Here is a 24,318-nt window from a genome sequence, read left to right on the forward strand (position 1 = left end):
TAATTTGAAGCTCAGCCTAAGCAAGACACACTGAAATGTTACTACATGATTCCCTCCCCCCCCCCCCCGATCACATAGGGTGGTGGTGTGCATTTATTTCATTGATACATCCTGTTCTGGATAAGACTGTATATACGATTGGATCTAACATAACCCTCCAATTCAAATACAGGCTTCTAAGCAATACAAAATAATACAGGCATACCTCATTAACAAAGGCGGGTTACAGACTGCCGAAAAGTGGCTGTCTGCTGCCACTGCCAGTTGCAGTGCCCGGGAACCGCAGCAGCCAACGGTGCGGTTCCCAGACGCTGCAAAGGAGCGTGAAAATCGTGCTCCTTCTTGCGCCCCGGAAGAGACACCACACAGTGCCGAAGTGTGCACTCACGGCGTCATTTCTGGGGTGCGCCGTGCAGATGCAGCGCGTCCGCTACGTCAAGATAGCGGCAGCTGTGTGGAACGGCTGCCGCCATTTCGTACGGACTCAGTTCGTACTAGGTTAGGGGCGTCTGGAAGACGACTGAGTCTGTCCTAGGGTGCCCGTTTGTAACGGGCCAAAGTCTCTGGTAAAGAAGCTCCTTTCTACAAAGTCGTCTTCGGTCTTCTGCCTACCCAGCCCTACTTCTTTTCCTCCTTCCTCCTTGTGTTCCATCTAGCCAGAAATGTTTGTTATCTAGTGTTACCATGGGGTATGTAGGTGTGATAATGGAGGATTGGAGAAACACAGGCATTCAAGGTTGTGAAGTTGCAGCAGCATGTTTGCAGCAAATAGTGAAATAAACCTTGAGCTGGGAAAGAATGGGATACTTCTCAGCCAATCCTAATCTAGTTACCTGTGCCTGTTTACAACACGCAAAGTAACAGCAGGTGCCTCTAGAATCCCTTTCTGAGCATGAATGAACAGCAATGAAAAGAAAGGAGGAAAGTGAATTAGCCTGCCTCAACAGCTACTGCTGCATGTAAAAAAGAAAAAAAAGCACAGATCTATGTGTCTAGCGAACAAAATGGAATAAAAGTGGAGGCTGGTGGCAGAAAAAGTCATCTGTGGGTGCATTCTAAGAGAAGCTTTCAAGTGGCCTATTGAAAGTTCAAAATCTTTTTGTTTACTTATGCAAGGCTTACCTGGCCAAGTTGTTTCATTTCACATGTGCCTATTGTTAGTTCTGAATAAAAACTTTGGTGAAGCACTCATCCTTTTTTTGTGGTATCGGAATATAAGCCTATTCTTTCTATGTTATTTCTACATCTGGTACCAAATTTTCTGTTAAAGAAATAATGTCTAGGAACACATCTATCTTGGTAACTGAGGTATAAAGATTGAGTCTCCCTCATCCAAGATGCTTGGGACCAGAAGTATTTTGTGCTTTGTATTTTTTCAGATTTTGAAATATTTGCATATACATAATGATGTAGCTTGGAGATGGGACCCATGACATTATTTTATGTCTTGTATACACATTATGCACATAGCATAAAGGTATTTTTATACATAATACCTTTTTATTTTTTTTAAAAAAGTACATTAAACAATGTTTGGGTACACTGAACCATCTGAAACTAAAGGTGTCAGTATCTCAGCCATGAAAAAAGTTTTGAAGTTTGGAAACCTGGATAAGGGAGACTCAACCTGTACATATCACCTGAATTCCAATACACATTTACATAGAAACTTCCATTGATAGTCAAGATTAGTTTAAACTGGGACAAATATTAGGCATTATTTTTACTACTGGACTACCCCTTCCCACCCTGTTTTGGCCATTCCAAGTTTCTCCCTATAGTTGAATCCCAGGAAAATTACGGTGCTCAAAACAGTGAATTGTTTAAGAACAGAAGTTTGCTGTCCCATTTTCAATTCAGTCCATAATATTATTGTTAAAAATGCATGGAAATACTTCCATTTATTTTCATACATACTTCTTTTCAAAGTGAAAACATTTTATTTCCCCTAATATGTGCGTTTTTGTATCCATTTCTCCTAATCTAGGCATTTTTGGAATTGAAGACTAAATTGCAAGAACTAGAATTGTACTAAGTCAAAGGATAAATGTGTTTCATTCCACATAACGGCTCAGGAAGAGCAACATACCTATTTAACAAACTTACTAGAGGTAAAAGAAAATATTCTGAGTGCTAAAACCTCGAGTATTTTAAAATCCAGGCTTGCCACATTATCCAATGTTCATGCAACTCAGTTCTAGATTTCTCATTGTAATTCTCAGAGAATTAGGGGCAATATAGCTCTTTCCCAATATAATTAAAAGCAATCATTCAGAAACCACCACAATAACTACAATGCAAAACCTTAGGACAGCTAGGTGGGTGGATAACAACAGCGTACAGGCTGTAACCCATCTGCCAGCTCACAGAAGTACTGCCAACTAACTCTGGCACAGAATCCAATCCTGTTCTCACTGGCGTCAGCTCCCTGTGCTGACTTAGAGTTGATGATTTCATTTTGTGCCAATTGCCCTGTGCTCAGGAATTCTCAGCTGGCAAGAACTGAGTCACATCTGGCTCCCTGCGCTGCTACTCATACATGCCCATGGTAGGCACCATTATCTATATGGTGATGTACATTAGTGTGCAATTATGATGTGCTTAGAGGCTAAACGTTTACAGTCTTACAGAATGGTTGGAATGGACATTTATATGTTCAAGCTGATTCTGACAATGGGGTTCTATTTGAGATGAAACTAATTTTCTGGGATCCCCATCTTAAATCGAGAAAGCCAAAAGGATCAAATATTGCTAATGATTGCAATGACACAATACCAGCAACTTCTGGAACAAATGAACAAGCTTAACAGCATGATCCTATGCATATTTGCTCAGAAGCAAGCACAGATGTGTCCAACAGAACATATCCTTATTTTGAAGAAGTGCGGGTCTATGCAATTATGTACTTTTAACTCTGCTTTGTTTCCTGTATCTTCTGCTTTTGGACAGGATGTGTATGAAGAAAACAAGATGTGAAGTCGAAGGCTTTCATGGCCAGCATCCATGGTTTTTTGGAAGATGCCAGCCACAGACACTGGTGAAACATCAGGATGAAAATCTTCTAGAACATGGCCACATAGTCCGAAAAACCCACAAAAAACCATGTAGTACAAGAGTTTGGATCCTGTGCCACATGGGATTCACGGGATTCTCTACGAGGTTCACACCAGTCCCCAGGTGTCAAAAACCAATAGATCACTAATTTTCAAGAACAAACAAACAAACAAATAAAATACAGACTTGTTTGGGCTCAAATGCTCTCAAAGTATGGTGTCAAAATGTAAGGCACACCTCTGAATCTCACCAAAACAACTGATAAAGCAGCACAAAACCCCAAATTTACAAGCAAAATTGAATTTCAAACATGGACTCTGCCCATTTTCCAGCCAATTTTCAGGGTACTACAGTTCAGTGCAGAGTCCTTACACTTGTCCCAACTAACCATCCTAAGTGAGTGACAGTAGGTCTTATGGCTATATGACTTGCTTCCTATGACTAGAGCAAAGAACCTTGCACATGGCTAGTGTACCTTTTAAAAACAAAAATCAATTTTTCCCCTGTCTTCTAGTGTTACTGTATAATCCTGATCTGGTATTTGTGTATTTTTCATCAAATGTCTGTTTTGGCAACATGAATTAATTTACTTCATCATCTACATCAAATGTCTGTTTTGGCAACATGAATCAATCTACTTCATCATCTACAGGGTGAGAAAATCTTAATTATATAAATAAGTTGAAGACACTAAAACATTTTCAGAAACAGACAGCTACATCTTTATTCCACTTTCTGCCTGAAAGGCAAGCTATAGGAAACTAGATGCAATACTTTATGAGATGATGTTGATTTAAAGGTAGCAGGTTGGAGGGGAGATAAATTAATTTTTTAGGTTAGAACAAGTACGCTTGAACCAGGGAGGTCATATTAACAAGCGTCAATTGCAGGAAACATGTTGTGTATATTGTACATACTTTTTTCAGAAAGAGAAATTTGCTTTAATTGACGAGGAAAGGTCAATTGGATTTTTGAGCTAAACACACTAATTTAGAATACTATAGTTGACTTTTAAAATGAGAAAATACTTAAGTACAAATTCGTATACTTCTCTCTCTTTGTGTGCATGTGTTTCCTGTCATATTGCTGCCTCCCCAATGCAGGAACCTTAATTTTCATTTGGTGCAATGGCTCAGAATTCTTTCATAGAGCTAAACGATCCTCCATGATAGGCTGGATGAAGCCATGTTTTCAAAAGGCAATTGCAAACAACTCTTTTGAAACAGCAATGCTTGTAGCTGTAGTCCTGTGTTCAGTTATGTGCATTTTATTTCATTTGATTAAGCAGAGCAAGTAACCACCCCAAATAACTTGTGTATAATTTTGCAGAGAAGGACTATACTGTACACAGGACTATCCAGTTTCCAGCCGACCACACTGGTTAGCATGATTCCCTGGTCTTGGATCGACAAAAGAAGGACAAGAGGAAGGGGGGAAAAAAAAAAGCAGGGATGGCAGATGTTACCTAGCATGTTGTAGTAAAGTGGACTGGCGTGTCCACGGATAGTAAATGCAGTCATGACTAGTGGGACCTCTACACCTGCAGGCAATTAACAGAACAGAAAATATCATTCACCATTCACAGGGGGCCATGCACACACAGGCACCTTTGCTCACACATGGAACATGGGAAGTGTGGCAAGAGGAGCAAGTGCTCAGCAAGTACCTATCCATGAAACCAATGCAGTCCTCAAGGCGTGGGCCTATGCACCTGCAGCAAATCCAGATGAAAAGAGTGGGAGAAAGAGGGAAAAAGAGAGAAAAAATCTGTTAGCCAACTTATACAGGAAATAAAAATGTAAATAAATCTCCATTCCACCTTGGTCCAGGAGGCAGTCTCTCACAATTCATGGAGTTATTCAGGTTTCATGAAGTCCATTGGTCAAGGATGGTGCTAACCCCCAGCCAAAGCAAGATAAAAACAGTAGAAAACAAAGTGAGGCAGGATGTTCCAAGACTGAAGCACTGCAGATATAGGATGCATCCAAACCAATTGAAAAGTCCTAGATTTTCTTCCTGTTCATTTTGATTTTATACAGGGTTAAAATAAACTGACCTCCACTGCTGGTATACAAATAAGTTTATTGCATGCCATTTCCAGACCGTTCTGGGCACGGGATGGGATCAGCACAGAACAGGTGAGACTGCACAAGAGAATGCACAGGAGAATGCCGCTGATGCCACCGGGTGTCCCCAAGCCGTTCCTCATCTGTGCTAGGGCAGTCCATTTTGAAGAACAATTTTGAACCATTCTTCAAAATCAGCCGCCATCCCAGCAGCATTGGGGGTTTTTTCCTGTGTGGTAACACCGTTCTCGCCCATACCAATCCCTTCCCATGCCCAAAATGGTCAGGAAATGGTGTGCGATCAACTTAAAAGTCTCTGCATACTAGGAGCTAATAGAAAATGTTCCGGGATAACCAAAAGATGTATGGGTCTCCAAAATAAAATGTGAAAGAACAGGAACAGAATCTGGTACTTTCTGGTCTTGTTAATTCAGTCTGGATGCACGCAAGCTGTAAAATTGTTGAATTACTTACCTGCAGGAGTTAATTGTGGAATTGTAGGAAGGACCCCAAACACATTTCATCTGCTAACTGAGAGGTTTACCTTTCTTGGTTTCTCACAGCAGTTGTTTAACATAATTGAGCAACACAGTCCGCCCGTCAGTGGAATACAAGGCGACAAAAGATATCCCCTCTCTCTATGTAAAGGGACATTCCCATTCAAATTCTAGTTCTACCCTTCAATGTAGTATAAAGGCATGTTGTATCATCTTGATTCAGAGGACATTTGTTATGCGACAGACCTGCCCACTATCAAACATCAAAACTTAGCTAATTAGGCATTCAATCAGCTTCTTAAAAAGAAAATCTTATATTTTTTAGCTTTCACTGAGGAAACTAAATGTGAAGGGAAGTATAAACAAGACAGGTCAGGATTTCTGGGTTGGGTTTTTTTTTGGGGGGGAGGGATTCTTCTTAAAGTTTATGCTTTTCACTATCATTTGCAGCACAATATTTTATTTCACTGCCTTGATCTTTTGGAAGTTTTAAAAATAAAACTTATTGTTATTAATATTATTAAACTTAAATTTTCGCTTTTATAATTTTAGCTCTAAATTATCAATCTGGATGTGAATATGAATAAACTCACCCACTGAAAGAACCTATTACAGATCAGACATCCCAGCTTATCTTGCCTTCTTCTGAAAAAAAATCACACACACACACACACACACACAGAGCATAAACCGTATTCCCATGGGAATTTTGGACCTTGAAACATTCTGAGAGATTATGGAAAGCCTTGCAAGGCTTTTTAAAAATGTCTCTCTGTCACTTTGCCAACCCCCATCAAATTTCTATTTCCTTACATTCCCTCCATAACCCCCTCCACACACACACACATTTTCCCGGGAGGAGGCAGTTGTGTGCAAAAAGGAGGGGTTTCATTTCTGCTTCAAATGTATACTAACATCTACCAGTCACTTTCTTTCCAAAGTGCACCATAGAATCGGCATGAAGAGAAATGTCTTCCTTCAACAATTGAAATAGCAGTTATTGACTAGAACAGGAATCACCTTATATGATTTGGAGCAGCAGATGAGACAATCTATTTTCCACTCATATCACTTTTTCATGTGTAAATCTGATCCATCCTATTTTCCATTTATTTAAAAGCACGTATTTTGTGGATGTGAGATTCTTCTGCTAGGTTTGAATCATTCTACTTTCTCACTGGATATCCGTGCTCATGCTGCTTTGAAGGACCTTCCAAACCTCTAGGGAGTGACATTTTTTTAGAGGGGAAAGAGAAACGTTCCAGGCAGCTGCTATATGGAACAATGGAAGTTCACATAACTGTAGGATGCAAGCTAAATTATCTAAAAATAACTCATGTTGTTGTACACACACACACACACACACACACACACACATTATAGTATACTATACTCTAACCTTGCAACTCGGATGAGGAAGCTTGGCCTGGCATTTCAGCCATTTCAGCCCAGAACATCACAGCCAGGTCTAAGTTAGCAAAGGTCCTGAAAAATTTTCCATGCCCAGTCTGTCTGAGCCCTGTTTTAAGCTTACTAGTTTTTATTTCTGGTAACAGGGAGTAGATCAATGGTGCAAAGACAGGCAGTAAGCCATGCTAGCTTCAATGCTGCCCTGCGCATTTGGTTCTGCCCTTACCTTGATCATAATTTAGCCAATATATAATGCATCCATCTTTTGAAAATGCAACAGCATTTATCACTTAGAGTTCAAAGATGTAACGTAGGCTGCATCCACACTGCAGAAATAAAAAAGCAAAGCTCTAGCGCCACAACAAACTACAGTTCCCAGAATTCCATAGCACTGAGTCATGGCAGTAAAAGTGGTGTCAAACCAGATTATTTCTGCGGTACAAATGCAGCTATAATGGACTATAACATCAATTTGTGTGTGCTTGGTAATAACAACTTTACTTTTATTTCCAAAACATTTCAGGAATATTATTTGTGTGTTTTTGTTTTGGGGGAAAAAACACCCAGAAAAAAATACACTAGTATTGTGTTATTTGGTGTGTTGTTCCTAAAATAATGAATAACGGCTGACAAGTTACCTCAATGGACAAGATTTTGCTTAACACATCACTTTATAAAAATAAATGTTTCAGGCTCTAGGATGAAGTCATGTTATATCAGAATTCAGAAAGAGTGAATCCCTCAAATTCCTCAATGATTTCTTTTTAAGTCACTGGTCTGGTTTAACTGGGAAATTCCTATAGTGGATACAGGGATGTAGCCGGGGGGGGGGGGGCTGGGGGGGCCGGCCCCCCCCCCCCCCCATAAAAAAAAAGAGTGGGGTGTGTGCCGCCGCCCCCCCGCACTAACCCCCCTTTATAATGGGGGCATTTGTTCGGCCCCCCCCCCCTTACTAAAATCCTAGCTACGTCCCTGGTGGATATATATCAAAGACAAGACCTCATTAGAGCACTGAATAGGATTGGTGTGACAATGCAACTGCACTTTTTTTTTACAAGTATTTTAGCCATGCTGCTTCTTCTAGTTTCATTCCAGTAATCCGTCAACCACAGAGGATTAAAGATACGCTACATGGAATAGCATTTTCACAACTGTTCCTATTCTGGGCCAAATATGAAGGCAGACATTTCATTTCTATCACTGCTTCTGTTTATTTCCACTTGGGGAATCCTGTACAAGGAGGGAAGAAACATAAAGTGCCAATTTCTGTTACAAAGCCATAAAAGTAGAGAATTATGAATCAGAAAATGGGTGGGGGGATACTAATTCTGTTTCAGAGCATATTCAAGTGAAACCCTGTCACTTCTGGCAAGAAGACGGATGAAGCATAAAATCCAGACATCTGGAGCATTCATTATAGCCACTCACATTTAACAGGACTTCTGGGGGACAGGGGTACATTTTAAATGAGAGTCATTGTTTATTTTTTAAAAAATACTAGGAATGATACTTCTGAGTGGTATTTAGTTGTGTCTCTTCTCTGTTTTGTTTAGTTACAGGGTTATTCACAGAGATGTGTTTTTCCACTAAGCTTCTTTTCTGTTTCTTTGTATTTAGAATATTCAGATGGGTGGCAAGCAAAAAGAACATGGTTCATTTTTAATAATAAAAAAGATAAGATAGGGCCCAAACAGACAGGCAAAAATAAAGCTGCTTTAGGCCACTTTGGAAGTGTGCTGTTTAAATGCTGCATGCGTCCTAAAAGTCCGGAAGCCGTGTCAAAGCCATGCTCCAGTCCTAAGGACTGGAGTGCAGCTTTGGCACAGCTTCTGACCTCTTAGGATGTGTGTGTCACTTAAACAGCATACCTCCAAAGTGATCCGAAGCAGCTTTATTTTGGCCTGTCTGTTCAGGCCCACAGTTACATTTGACTGAACCAAAGATAAGACATTTTCCCTAGAAGACAATTTTGCTGGTCTCCTAGAGTAGATGTGTAGGGAGAAATCGCAAGACTGCTGCTAATGCTGTCATTTTTTATGGTGTGCTGATCCCAAGAAATATAACACAAGAATTTTGTTACAAAAGATGAGAGAAACGAAGATATCTGCTGTCAAACCAGGAGCACCTATGGGTTGGGTCTATACACTGTTTTACAGAGAGGTTACCACTTGCATTCATCTCATTCTCCAGAGCCTGCAGAAGCTCAAAAGAAAAAAAAGTGAAATAAATCCTGATACAACATAGCCAAAAATATTACCTTTATTCCTTGTCCCTCTGATCATCAGGATTAGGGTTCAGAGTCGAACTCACCAACAACTCTGACCAACTCTCTTTTCCTGGCCCTAATTCGCTATCTAACAAGAGACTGACATGCAGACATTTTGCAAGTGAAAGCCTCCCCATGGAGATAAAGAAATGAGAAAAGTATCACTTGTTAGAATTCTACATATCTAGCTGTTGTTAAAGTCACAAGAGCAGAACCAATTACATTTTGGGATCCTCCATTTGAGATAGAATCAAACTGGGAAGGGGGGAGTGTCAATGTACATATTGAATTAGATTATAGCACTTCATCTGAGTTACTCAAACCTCTTCCATTAATGATATCATTAGACAGCTATCACTCTCTATAGGTCTCTCAATAGCACCATCGTTTTTGTTATTATAAAACTATATATTTCTTTTTCTTATTATGTAACTCAGATTTTTCAAGGGCCAAGTGGAAGATATGTCTGCAACAGATTCTGGCAGTGTCTCTGCCGTCTTAGTTTCATTTCCCTAATGGCCCTGTTGTAATTAGATTTGCAAAAACAGCAAAAGGTCTCATTTTGAATGGCAACAGCTGTTGACATCAACATTTTATTGAATAATTTACTGGTTTAATTTTAGCTGCAAAACAATAAAAGCCTCTTGTGAATGATTCTTTCACAGGACTGAAATTTTTGTCTGTCATTTGTTGTTGTCATCTCTTGCGCTCTCGGTTGGGCTTTGCCTAACTCTTTCATTGCAGAGTAACTATTTTCGAACTTTAGTGGCCCCTGTTAAATGTTCAGAGAACACATTAGTTAAGTGATTTTAGTGCCACGTTTCTTTATGACTGAACTAAGACCATATTCTGCATGCTAAACATTGACATTTAGAAATGCAGAGATTTAGAGCGCAGGCTATACATTGCAATCACCACATGAAACAAACAAACAGACAAAAACTCATGCAACAGGCTTTGCCTGTTGCGAATTCAGAAGGCTCCTCCAGAAACAGGCAGTGAAAACTAGACAGGGCTGTACAGCTGCTGCCCACCTTTCTCCATCAGTTTCTTATCTCTGCTTACCTTATCTCTCCTTTAGTGGATATTTTTCTCTAGGGGGTGGAAGAGGGAAGGAGAGGGATAACAAGCTGGTGATGAGCAAAGATAACAGAAGCAGAAAAGATGGAGGAAGATAGCCATAGACTGTACAATCACTTCTAGCTTTCTCTCTCTTTGCCTGTGTCTAGGAGAAAACCTCATAATTTTTAATGGCCAAAGTTCAGAGGTATCTTAATTAATTCTTAATTCTTGCTACTTTCAGGTGTGTGCTTTCAGGATCTGGCATCCTGATTCAAACCTAAACCTAGCAGGTGAACACTTGGTGAACTATTTATATAGCACTCCCTGTAACTGAACAATGTTTTGCTTTTGTTTTTTTCTCCTAGAGAACCAAAATATTACCTTGGGCAAATGCTGCTAAATGAGGATTAATGTTTGGTATGCTTGCAGAGTAAGATATGGGTCAATCAGGAACTGCAGCCAATTGAGATGAGTCGCCATGCCTTTTGTTTTTAGTGGTTCATTCAGAAAATAATCCCTCAAAGTGACCTGGTTCTTCAGCTATGAGCACTATGCTTTGAATAACATTCCATTGAAGTCCTCTCGAAGTAAATACTTTGTTTTTTTAACAGGGTCCCATGACATCTGCTCCGTGAACATTAACGCCGAAACACAGTACACAGAACCAAAGAAAAGGCTCTTAAATAAATATGAATGAGATTCTGTATCTGTGCCAACTTTCATGTTAAGAACTATTGGGGATGCTTCCGCACAAGTCTGCACCATCACAAGGGGCATTCATCGAAAACAAGAGCCATTTTAATGGCTTTGGAGGAGAAGTGCTAAACACAAGTCATTGGAATGTAATAACTGAAGCGGAAATGTAATCAGAGATGCCTAAAAGCAAGACCTTAGAAGATTATGTTGTTTTCCAGATACAGATAGGAATATTTCTCATCAGACAAACTATTTTGGTCACACTTTATTAAATTAATATTTGTATTCCTGAGATTTAATGAGGAAAACAGAGTGCCTGAATAGATACTTCAATGAAAGGCATAATCTTTGCACATTTTTAAAAAACCTAAGAGACATTCTAAGCAAAATTGACAGCTTTTCCTGTTACATTTATAAGTTAGCACTTAATACAGTATCATCAATATACACTGTGTTTTGTAGAGTTACAAAAGGAAAAAAATCAGACTTCAACTCATAAAAACTGTTGAAATAATCTCTTTTAAAAATGTTATGTAATATAGACAAGCAGAGAGAGAGAGAAACAGAGAGGAAGAGAAGGAACAATATACATACTAGAAGGTAGAAACTCATGTTTGCAAGGACAAAAGGTGCCTAGCAAAAGAGGGGAAAGGAGTTAAAATGATAGCACTTTCCCATCATTTCTACACTGCTGGCTGCTTTCCAGGCTTGCAGTGGGCCAGCTCAGAAACAGATTTGCACTATTACTAGGTACTGAGCTTCACATTGATAAGACATAGATAGAGATGATATAGACTGAGAGCGACTTACACAAACTGCTGAAAAATTTGAATCTGTTACAGACATATCAGGAATGCATCAGAAGAAATTAAGGCAGGGAGGTAGGTAAGGATGTATTGTCCAACACAAGCACAGAACAAAGAGGCCAACAAAAAGTAAATGCCATTTAGTGAACTTATACAAGCTTACCCTTGAGTACAGTTTGGATGGCAAGAGTGACATTCACGGTCTTCATTAGCATATTTGAAGATGAAGCTGTTTGTCCCTTGTACACCATCGGGACATTTTTCTACACAATTTGGGCCATCTTTAAAATGGAAGCATTTGGTGCAATGGTCTGGTCCCTAGACAGAAAAGAAGAAACACATGGAGTTCACACCTCCCTCCTGCTTGGAAGACAGCTGAAAATAAATAGTTTTGGAGCACAGTTCTAAACTTAAGGAATTAACATCCTGGCTATTAACACTATTGTTACTGTTGGCTTCTAGTGCACATATAATATGGATACAAATCTTCATAAATTTTGTTCTTGTAGGTGAGGACAAATAATTATATGATATATCTCCCTGCTGCAAGACATTCACAAAAATGTAGTTTTCAAAGACTATTCACTGTTTGGGAACTATTCTGAGAACAAAAAAATGCACATGGGATTCTTTGTGTTCATAAAGGGAAAATACTATTTTTGTTTAGAAAACAGGTTTCCTGCACAGAGAGAATCTTCTGTGCTAATATGTATTTTTTTTTCCATGCCAAAATGCCATTTCCTATGCAAAAAAATCACGGTCTTGTTTCACACAGAAAAACATATGAAAATTCTGACCCATGTAGAATTCTCCTTATCAGAGTTTTCTGACACTCAAAAACTGCATTTGTTGATCATTTTAAACATATTTTCAGATAGTAATTCCATTCCTAATTTATAGCAGCCCTTACAAATCGGTCTGAGATTTATTCAAGGGGAGAACACAGACTGTTTCACAACTAGCTGCAGCAAAAGCCACCAGAAAATAGAGAGCTCCCATATGTCTGCCTTACCTATCCGAAGACTCTCATTTTGACCTAAAGAGTACTAAGCAAATTTAGACTGCTATGTATCATAAACCTAAATGTCTAATTACATATATAATTATATATTTGCTGCATGGGATTCAGACATCTTTTCCAAAGGCATCCCTGTTTCAAGAAGTCACACTTTCCTGTTCCTCAAAGCAAAATATTAGGTTGAAATTTCAGTTCTTGTGTGTTCATTCTAGTGCTGGAAGTGCTGCAGAAAATGTGATGTGAGAATGTTACAGCTACTACATGGGAATCAACTAGTGAGGAACCTAACCCTACATCCTACTGTCTAGCTTCCACAGCTTGGGATCAGCTACCAAAAAGCCTTCTGTGATCACCAAACATGATTGAGAGGAAGTCTTTCATTGAACACCTCCAAACATAAGCAGAATCACATGGAGAGATACTATTTTTTCAGATTAGAAGTTAGATACATTTCAATGTATGTTGTGTTCCAGCTGTGTTTAGGTTGTACTCACCGGTCCCCTACATGTGATCTTGTTGTTATCCATCTTCTCACATTGAGGGTCACATTCCACACAGACTGAACCATTTGCAAACTCCCTGTATTCTCTGGGGAAATAACAGACAGATTAAGATCACCAGAGGGTTGATTCAATCATTGAGCAGGTTCAGGTTTGGATATGAATATTGTTTTTCTGGCAATACCATGCATCAGTCAAGTGTCAGAGGCACTGATTGGATTACAATGTAATGTTTGATGGAAAGAATCACACTGTTTAGGTGCTATAGCTTCCTTCAGCCTGCATCACCGGACTGCTGCATGAACTGGGAATTGCAAACAATTCTCATATATAAACCCTGGCCTGAGAAGTCAGACTAAATGTAACGACTGGCAAGTATGAAGACTCTTACTGTAAGTCAGCAGATTTCCTCAGTCTAGCCAACTCATTGCTTAGGGAAGCCATGTAGTTATACCATATACATAGCTACATACCAGTTTCACTAAAGAATCTTTACAGTTACATTTATTTATTACAAACATTTGCATGATGACCTATAACAGAAAGCCCTTTGAGTTGTTCAAGGAATATCTACAACCAAGCAGTGGCAGATGTTGTTGTTGTCATCTGTGGTTTAAATACAATAGATATTGTCCATTTAAAATGTTGATTCTGTTTGGAAACTCAGAATTGTTGAGAATTTTATTTCTCAACAAGTACTTTCCCAAATTTATACGTTTCTTCATAAATCTGACAGTAACAGCTGGGAATTTTAAATACTGAAATGTAGAAGAAAGTGAATCTGACAGTTTCACTCATCTAGGAAGAGGGCTTTAATCTAGAAGTGTGGTTCTGAATCCGTGTGCATTCAACCAATGTCTGTGGTGGTCTGTAAAACTGCTCCTTGTTTTACTGGCAGGGTGCATGGCAGGCAGGTACACCAACGGGCTCATCTACAGTGTAGAAATAATTCAGATTGACAGCACTTTAACGGTCATGGGATTTGTAGTTTTTTGAGACACCAGCACTCATTGACAGAGAAAGCTAAAGATCCCCCTTTAAAACTACAAATCCCAGGATTCCATAGGATGAAGCTACAGCACTCAAAGTAGTGTCAAACGGCATTATTTCTATGGTATAGATGCATCCACAGTCCTCTCTGTGCTAGGAACTACTGAGAATACAACTGAGTTTGTTCCACAACATTCTTCATAGATCTGAAAGAACAAATTCCTTGGGTATCTCCCAAAATGGAAAACACAAGGTTGTATAATTGATATATATATATATATATATATATATATGCATGATTGGTGAGCTCTCTTTCTGTCTATTTGACTTGATTCAAATTTTCCCCAGTGTACTATAGTTCTGCAGCTGTTCAGGCCCTCACACCTGAGAAACACAGGGGCATCATTCCTATTATCAGATTGGCATGTGCAATGTGAAGACTATACAATGATAAAATGCAATGACAGAATAACAGAAAGAGAAAATCCCGTTTAACGGTTGGGCAGAACAATTGCAAATATGTATGGCACTGCCTTCCCCACATCTGCTTGTGGGTAGAAGCTGTGGGCAGTAGCAAAGGAGAGCATCAGTAGAATAATTATGAAGTGTGGAAGTATGATTCCTTTAAATCCAGCTCTCCAGTTTTGTTTTTTTAATTCGTAGCAGAGTTATTCTTAGATAGCCAACACTATCTCAAAATATATGACAGAAGATTTCGAAAAAAGGATACACACACACACACACACACACACACACACACTAAAGATTTTGAAAGGAAAAATCTTTCAGGGAAATTGGCTATGATTAATAGATGCTAATGGGCAATTTGGACTTCTTTCAAGAGATCCTCTGGACAGAGCTTCTCTCTCTTTTTTTTTTCAAGCCCTCACATCAAAAAGCAGTTTAGCGCATGCTTAATTGATACATATTGACTACTAAAAAAAAATACTTTCCAGAGATCAGCCACAAGTAGGGGATGTATTTTGGAGTCAGGGGCAACCACCTATAATAAGATTTGAGAGAGCCAATTAATTTAAAGTACTGATTCCATCAAATTTTCACCCATGATTGATGTTTTAAACTTGTCAAAAATGTCCATTTAATGGGCTCAGAAATATGTTCACATTTGCAGATTGGGCTCTTGTAGGTGCTGCCCCATAGTCACTCTTTCTTTTACTATGTGATTGTAATCAATCAAAAATCACATCATTAATGACACCCCAGTTCCACACAGCCAGTCAGGTATGGTTCCATGAACAGCAGATGAAGCCCTTACAATGATCTCACCCAGAAGAAGAAGAAAGAGAAATGTAGATCCCCTCTCATTCTAGTGATGTTTATTCCTTTCTCACATGCAGGAACAAGGAATTTCAAAAGTTTTCTCCCCGCTGGATATGGTAATATTTGCATTTCAGGATTTAGTGGAGAAAAATCAGTTGTGAAATATATTTGGGCTTGCGGCAAGAAACCCTTTAAAACATCTCATGTTGACTGACCATTTTTCAGTAGGTTGTTTTGATGTGCTGATATGCTTGAAGGCTTTCATGGCCAGCATCCATAGTTTTTTGTGGGGTTTGTGGACTATGTGCCATGTTCTGGAAGAGTTTTTTCCTGATGTTTCACCAGCATCTGTGACTGGCATTGTCACTTCCATCCAAGCGTTCTCTGGAGATGCCAGCCACAGATGCTGGCGAAACATCAGGAATAAACTCTTCCAGAACATGGCCACATAGCCCGAAAAAAAAAAAAAAAACTGCTGATATGCTCTTTCTTGTCATGGATAAGAAAAAAATGTGACTATCCTTTACATCCCTATTCCCTGCCTATACATACATGGGCCAATATCTTGATTTTTCCATTCTGTTTTCTAAAGAAAGCAAAACAGACTCCAAAGACTAGATCAAATAGCCATCAATGTTGTCCTGTCCTTTGGGTCTGCCATAAGCAGTGGAAATTCATCCTATAATAGGCATGAAAATGATTAAACAATCTCTGCCATCATTTTTGTAAAACTCTAATCTAATATCAGGGTCCATTATGGACTAAATCCAAATATCAGCACCAACTGGTTTAGGCCAAGTAATTCAATGGAAACTTGTTAAATCAATACATATAAAAGTCCTATTGATTCAGTGAGTCTGCACTAGCTCTTATTAGGAACTTGCTTTAGAACCTGTATTTAAATGAAGAAATAAATTATTGCTTGTAGTGTTGTAGTTTAAAAAAACCCACTCTTACTCATAAAACTGAATTAATTGTTTCAGAAGTACTTGGATACCTTTACATAGACAACTTTAAAATGTTCTTGTAGTGAAGGTGGGACAAGCTGGCCTACATAGTGGCCTAAAACATGACTACAGGATGAACCTATTCATATATAACTCACAGAGCTGATCAACCTGCAAACTTTATAATGAAGAATTTATTTGACCTCAGTTCTTTGGGTCAGCCAGAACACAGTGTAGTCTTGAGTGAAACTGACCAAAGTCAGCCAGGTTCATGCCAATTAATGTCCTGAGACAAGAGGAGAAAATAGTATAAAGGAGGCTTGCTCAGCATGCTGAGCAGATGACCTATGACCAAATATTGGGACACTCATATATGAGAATGCCCTTTCTACTTAATAACAAACATGGAAACAGAATTATCATTACAGCAGAGTGCCCACCAGGATATTGTTTGTTTGTTCATTTTTGGTGCAAAGAGGTACCTGTCTGAAAGATAAATTATATTCATGTACACGTAGATATTATGCCATCAAAAACTAGTGGATTGCTTCCTTCCGATTTGTGGCTATGTACAGAATAAGAAGCAATACACATGACAAATAATGTGGATTTAAACTGCATGTGCAAATCCCACTTGATTTTTACAGTCCATTTGGATTGTGATGTTGGCCTGAGCTATCAGGATATTGAAGCTGAATAATAAACATATTGCTTAGTGTTTCTCAGGGGCTATGCAAACAGCTGCCCCCTTTTCAGCCAGATCAGGGCCGTGGCAACCGCATGCTGCAGCCTTGAACTGAGCTGCAAAAAGTGACTGCTTTTTGTGCCCTGGAAAGGGCATGATAGCCACGGCACCACAGATCATGCAGATGCAGTGCCAGAGGGGTGCCGTGACACCGCATGCCATGGCACATGGTGTCATAGCACCCTGGGGGCAGAGCCAGGGCATACATCATGTAGCTGCTATACCCAAATTCTGCTCCCAGGCTGGTCCAAAGTGCCAGTCTGCACAGAGCTTGTGCCACAAAGTGCCTTTTTCTATAAAGGATATCCAAAATAGTTAATCTCCATCTACAATGGATATTTCAGAACACTGCTATCAAATATATAATGAAGCTTTTAAAAAAACACATGCAATAACAGAAGGATCATATCTACAGTAAATCATGAGAAAGAATAGTTTGATTTTATTCTGCCTCCAAGCACCCTCAAGTGCTGCAACTAGTTCTACGTACCACATTTTAAGAAAGATACTGACAATTTGGAGTACATCCAGAAAAGGCTGACTAAGATGGTCAGAAATGTAGATACTAAGGGGTTTTACAGAAAGCCCCTAAGTGGTGGGACGCTGCTCCTTTCCCTACCAGATCAGGGACAATTTTGATGCTACCTTGGAACAGTGTGTGTATGTGCTGCACCAAGAGAGTGCCATGATGCCTTTTGCCATGCAGTAGGATGCATGGCATCACACCAGCATGAGGGCAGAGTCAGGGCATGTGGCGTGCAGTTGCCACACCCCCACTCTACCCCGTTGCCAGCATTTATCACTGGTCTGTTCAGGGCCTGAGTCATATGAGGAACAGTTAAAAAAGCTACTTATACTTAGCCTGAAGAAGAAAGTAAGTGAAAACATGGCAGTAGTCTTCAAATTTCCACAGGAGTGCTCCAGGGGAAAAAGCTGATTTTAGCTAAATATTACAGATTGTCCCAGTAAGCAGTGAACTCTTTTTGACTGTGGTATTTAAGAAGAGGATGGGTGGTTATCTGTCAGAGGTGCTGTAGTTGAATCCTTCATTGCAAATCCCACATCCACCAGGAGTTTGTAACACACTGACTCTAAAGTCCATTCCAGTTCTATAATTCTCACGTGGGACCGTTTCGTCTGCTACCCATTTTTGATGCTGTTTCTCATTATTTCACAAACACCAAGAAATTATGTCTCATTGAGCTATTTCACATAACCCCAGATTACTGGTCATCAATTTCCTTTCAAAAGACTGGCCAGTACTTTTGCTTCATCCCAAACCTATCAGTGTGCTCCACTGAAAATTTATATCAGACAATCACAAAAGCAATCCTTCAAATTACTCCAGCAGTTTATTTTATGTTCTTTTTTTTCTTTCAAAGCCTTATATTAAGATTGGCTACTGTATTATGTCTGAGCACATTACTTGTTTTAGACACTTATCTGTGATAACAAATTGCTCTGGCAACAGAAAATTTGTATTTTCATTATCTTGTCTATGAATTTCATCCTAATATATCTTTTCAAATTTCAAAACAATGAGCATAGTTCAAGGAAACACTAACACACACACATGGGCACACATAGATCTTAAAGGAAAATGTCTTACCCGTCATAGAGATTACAAGCCTTTACACAGGTCCTTCCCCTGATGAAGTGCCTACAGGACAAACACTGATCTGGCCCCGGTCCCCAACATCCATTCTTTGAGCATAAAGGGCTGCATACCATCCCTTCCGCAGCTGTAAAACAAAGACAGGAGTAACCGCTTGCAATATATTTTATGCTAAATGGTAAGCATCATTCTCAGATTTAGAAAGCTTGATGTCAAAGGCTACTACAGTGCACACCAAATTAAAGTACGCAGGCCTCTCCCTTTGAGGAGCTACTCCTTCTGGGTTTAAAGGAGGAAGGCTCTCATCATGGAACAGTGTCTTTCCTGCAGTGATATCCATATAAGCAATGGCCTCTACTTAGAGAAGCTGGACTTGCATCATCTTCATCCTCATCTTCACCTTCATATGAAGGGGGAAATAGGAATACTAACCTATGCCTAGGGTATTTGTTGATGCTAATTATTTCTACTCTCATAGCCAATGTGATATTGGGTTATAGTTTAGGATTAGGACATTAGTGGTCCCGATTTAAAAACCCACTGAGCCAGGAAACTCAAGTCTCCTTGCATCAGTAATAAGGATGGAAATAATATTTGAAAATATTCAAAGAATGGTCATAACTATGAAAAACAGAAAGAACTGTCAAGAATCTTTGCAATTCGGTATTTATTCTGCACAAAATTCGCACGTGGTTGCTTTGTGTAGAAAACAGCATTTTCTGCATGGAACATAGTATTTCAACACAGAAATATTAATTCATATGTAGAATGTAGAAAATGATACAGCTGGGAAAACTTACACATCTTTGATTTGCGTAGAAAACAGCAGTTTCTGCACAGAAAATGGCATTTTCTGCATAGGAATTAATAGCTCTCCATTGAAATATTTTCCACCCAGAAAATTGTTTTCTGCACACAACAACATGAGACCTTTTTTTTTTTTTGCAGAATAAGTCCTAAATTGCAAATAGCTTTCAAAAATTGTGAAAATTTCATTCAGTGGGAAGAAAATGATTGAAATAAGTCAGTGCTACCTTCAAGAAGAAACAGAGTGGAGAATTATATCCCTAATCAGTAATTTTCTCCCAGCTTGACCTAACTCGCAGAATTGTTGTGAGGCTAAAAAGGAGAACTGTATAGACTGCCTTGAATTCTCTGGAGTAAAGGTGGGATATAAATGTAGCTAATAACTACACTACCCCCCCCCCCCATTTGCGGACTTGAGATCTGCGGTTTTGGTCTTCCGCGGATGGCAAGCAGGGAGGGACAAAATGAGGTGTGCGCCTGGTGTGGCACGTGCAGTGGTGCACACAGGAGCATGCCCCCATTATAACCATTGTGATTCATGGGTTGGTGGTGGTCCGGAACGGATCCCCCATGATGAATCAGGAGGGATGAATGTAGTTTTAATTTTAGATTGCATCCATTTTAGTTTTAATGTGTGATTTGATTGTGATGTCTAATCTACTGTCATTTTAAATATTTTAGATGTTTTTATATATTAGGGCCTGAAAAGATTTACAAACAGAAAGGCAATGTATTTTCCACCAAATGAGCTAGCAACATACACAAAAGCAAAACTAAAATGTATATCTCTATTTTTATTTCTTTATTTTATTTATTTCATTTATATGCCACCTTTCTCCCTGAAGGGACCCAAGGTCTCTAGTGAGCAGCAAACTTGTAATAAACGTGTTATATTTTTATGGACAACAAGAACTTACACTGTGACATAAGATACCATTTCTAAGATAACAATGGATGTTATCAGACAAGGGAAATTGGAAGTATAATCCAATGGCAATCCGAATGCAATCATGGGGTTTAACATCATTGAGTGATAGACTACCACACACAAATTTGGGCAATGAGAAGTCAGTCCAAGCGCAATCATGGGGTTTCACGTTATTGCGTGATAGACTACCACATGCAATTTCGGGCAATGGCATGCTATTTTTGGGCAATGGAAAGCCAGTTCGAATGCAATTCACATTCACGTAAATTCACTGAATGAGCAAATTCACGTAAATGTGTTCTGGCCCAGTTTCTTTTCATTCGAAATTAAGAGAAATTCCTCCCGTGTGATAAAATCCAGTGTTGGAGTATGTATGCAACATTCAAATGCAACAGATGCAACATTCCAATATTATCTCAGTTTACAAACATCCAAAAATTTCCAGGTTTTTGTATCACAACTGATCTAAAGGTAGTGATTATTTTAACAGCATAGTTAATAATAACTTTATATGATGAAAGACTACAGCCAAAACTGCTTTTCTCAATGTCTAGCCATTGATCGAGGTCCCTTTTGTCATAATACTGTCTACTTAATGCTGAACCACATTTATATAATAAGGACACAAACTGACTATGATGTGCCATCTGTTGCTCATACGTAAACATACATTTACTTCCTAGGCTCAGATATGAGATGACAGGGCTTGCCACCACTCACAATCCTCACCTGAAAGAAAGTGGTGCATTGGAAGTACTAAAAGAAGAATAAAATTAAAAATAATCTAAGACCGCACTGCACTCCAATAAATCCCTCTCCCACGTCCCACATCTAGTATTCCAAATCTACTCCATCCTGGCCTTTCAGTATCACTTATTAGGCTGATTCAGCTGGTAGTTGCAACTTGAAAGCCATTAAGTGGGAGGATTGCCCGCCCCTTGTCTTTTCTCTCTGGTCTCTTCCAAGTGCTTAATATCCCTTAGCAAAGATTATTTCCTCAAAGGCCACCGTAACATATGTTGGTCCTTCTAAAAGCTGTTATTTCAAGGACTGACCTCTTAGTACACTGCCAGGCATCAGTAGTGTGTGTGTGGTATGTGTATGGATGAGAACAGAGGTACAATGTCTAAACCTGAATTAAGCAGGGAAATGGGCTGGAGAGGTGTGTGCTAGAAGTCCAGGCTGGATTCAGACTGGCTTGGGAATGAACCATGTTTCCTCCTGTTTAGGACTTATTTCTGAGACCATTCAGTGTCAACCATGGATCATCCACCTCTATAGATAAAGGCTTCAATTGAAAGGGACAGATTAATGTTATATATCCCTTCATTAATTACATGGATATTGATGAATGAGAGTAGAACATACTATCATATAGACACATGCTACAAAGCCAACCAGTATAAAGAACAGCAACAGCAATAGCAACTGCCCCATGGAGATAGCAAGTGTTGCCACCAATCCAAATGCAGAATGCAGACAAGTACTCTGTGCCATGACTGGAACTCATCCTTAAAGCAAATATTTCTTTGAATTTTATTGGCTCAACTTGTTGCTGTCGTGCAGCCAGTGAGCAGGTCACATGACAAAGAAACAAGCAAGAAGAAGGGAAAGAAGACTGTGGAAATGGAGGTCTCAGTTTATAACGCCCCTTCACAATATGAACAAAATCCATCTGCTGTTTGATTTTCTTGACACTAAAGGGAGAGGAGAAATTCCAACAGTTCCAATGTTACATGATGGGTAGCACACCAGAAAGATTGGTCTTTGCAGCAGCAAGTCCCTGCCTGTTTCCCACTGTCTCTCATGTTGTTGCTACCTATGTTGTGCAATGGCACATTGTCTTATATATTTAAAAATGCCTTTTGGTTGAAAAATATTTCCTCTATATTCCTACTTGCAGAATGAATGGTTCACTATGTCTCATTAACAAAAATGCTGAATATCTGTCATGCAAGTGTACTGTGCACTTGAGCATATTATTACTTTTATATAGCTGTTCCTTCCCCAAGTTCAGTTCAAGTGCTCTTTTATCATAGTGTTGCAATCTTTGGTGCTGGCACTGCCTTCACCTAATGCCTCTTTTGATCTAAACAGCATGCCTTGTCTACAGCATGACAGCATTTTTCAAAGGCATTCATTTTTATTTTCTGGACAACAATGCTCATGGTTGGGGGATGACAGGCCCTGGGGACTATTCCAAAGTTTGGAAATTTTAAACTGTTTTAGGCTTCCATGGAAAGAGGCAGGTTTCAGGTAGAGCAGGGGGAGTTCTTTTCTGCATGGCCCATCCCTAGTCCTTTCCACTGTAAGCTACCACAAAAACAAGCTCATTTTTCCATACTCAGATTTTGTTTATGAAACAGAGAAGAATAATCTTACAATGCAGATTAAACAGAAGGAGCGAGTTAAGATTTCATTAAAAATAAAGCCATGCCATGAGTAAGTTCGTACACAGACACACACATTTAATTTCAATATTTCCATCTCTAAATGCTGAGGGTCTGAGCCTCAGGAGATCTGGCAAACCTCATTATGAAATGTAAACTCCCCCACCTGCCCCTTCACCATATCACCCTCCATTGATTCACCATATTTATATTATAGATATCTATCTAAACACACACACACACACACACACACACACACACACACACCAGTGTATTGGAAGGGGGCACCATTTCTCTGATTTGATTAACCTCTTAAGGCAGTCCTTCTTTCTGATGTTAAACATGGGCCTGAAAATTCAAATTTCTACTACTCTGCTTCAAAGTGCCCCTCTTTCACTTCTTCACCCTTACAAAATATCTGGATATACAATCCAGTCCCAGTGAAATACTGGTATTTGTTGCACCCGTAGCTCTGATGTAGGCAAGGGAAAAACAACATAAAGATAAGATATGAATAAAAATAGGCCCAACCTTTTATTGGCTTGGTTTGGGATGACATAAAACAATAATCTAGTCACTGGGCAGCCCACCTGTGGGTTGTTTATCTATTTACTTGGCTCACCAAAGAACATGCTGGTCCTGTGAACTCTGAGCTCAGCTAGCCCTGCGCTAGGCTGCTGAAAAGAAGCCAATCTCTCGGGTTCCTTGACAGTAGTAGGTGTCCCATGCCTTCTACTACTAGAAATGCTACTGCTAGAAACGGATCTTGCTTAGTACCTTCAATAGTCCACCAAGGAGATGAAACAAAAGAAAAAACAAACAAAAGAGAAAAGTAATGCAGCCTTTAATCTCTACATATAGTGTGCAAAACTGGAAGGTAAGCAATAGTAAGGAAGGGGGAGGGAGGGAAAGACTGGTTTTCTATGAAGAAGGTGAAAACTTTGCCATACCAGGCCAAAGGATGAGAAGGTAAAGGTTTTTCCTAAACCCATAATCTACTGGCAAGCCATTGTCCATAGCAACTGGGTGTACTAAAAGGAGGGAGGGAGGACAGTGTAGACAAGAAAGCATCCAGTGGCCACAGCCACATGTTTTCCCTGTTTACATATCCTCTAGTTTAAGCAGACTGGAGTAGAGACTTTGAGACTGTGCATAGAATCATAGAATAATTCAGTTGGAAGAGACCTCAAGGGCCATCCTCCTGCCATGCAGGAAATACAAATCAAAGCATCCCCGATAG

The 24,318-nt window shown here is 39.4% G+C and overlaps 1 protein-coding gene across 1 annotated transcript in view; it reads right to left on the reverse strand.

The window, feature by feature from the left end:
- The window catches only part of ERBB4 (erb-b2 receptor tyrosine kinase 4), a 608,869-nt gene that overhangs the window by 180,918 nt on the left and 403,633 nt on the right, over positions 1-24,318 (reverse strand). The window contains exons 12-15 of the mRNA XM_042445446.1: positions 18,948-19,080; positions 13,370-13,463; positions 12,021-12,175; positions 4,520-4,594 (exon numbers count right to left, since the gene is read on the reverse strand). Coding sequence (XP_042301380.1) covers positions 4,520-4,594; positions 12,021-12,175; positions 13,370-13,463; positions 18,948-19,080 — 457 coding nt within the window. The remainder of the gene's footprint in view (positions 1-4,519; positions 4,595-12,020; positions 12,176-13,369; positions 13,464-18,947; positions 19,081-24,318) is intronic.

This window comes from Sceloporus undulatus, chromosome 1, assembly GCF_019175285.1.
Source record: "Sceloporus undulatus isolate JIND9_A2432 ecotype Alabama chromosome 1, SceUnd_v1.1, whole genome shotgun sequence".
Taxonomy (NCBI): domain Eukaryota; kingdom Metazoa; phylum Chordata; class Lepidosauria; order Squamata; family Phrynosomatidae; genus Sceloporus; species Sceloporus undulatus.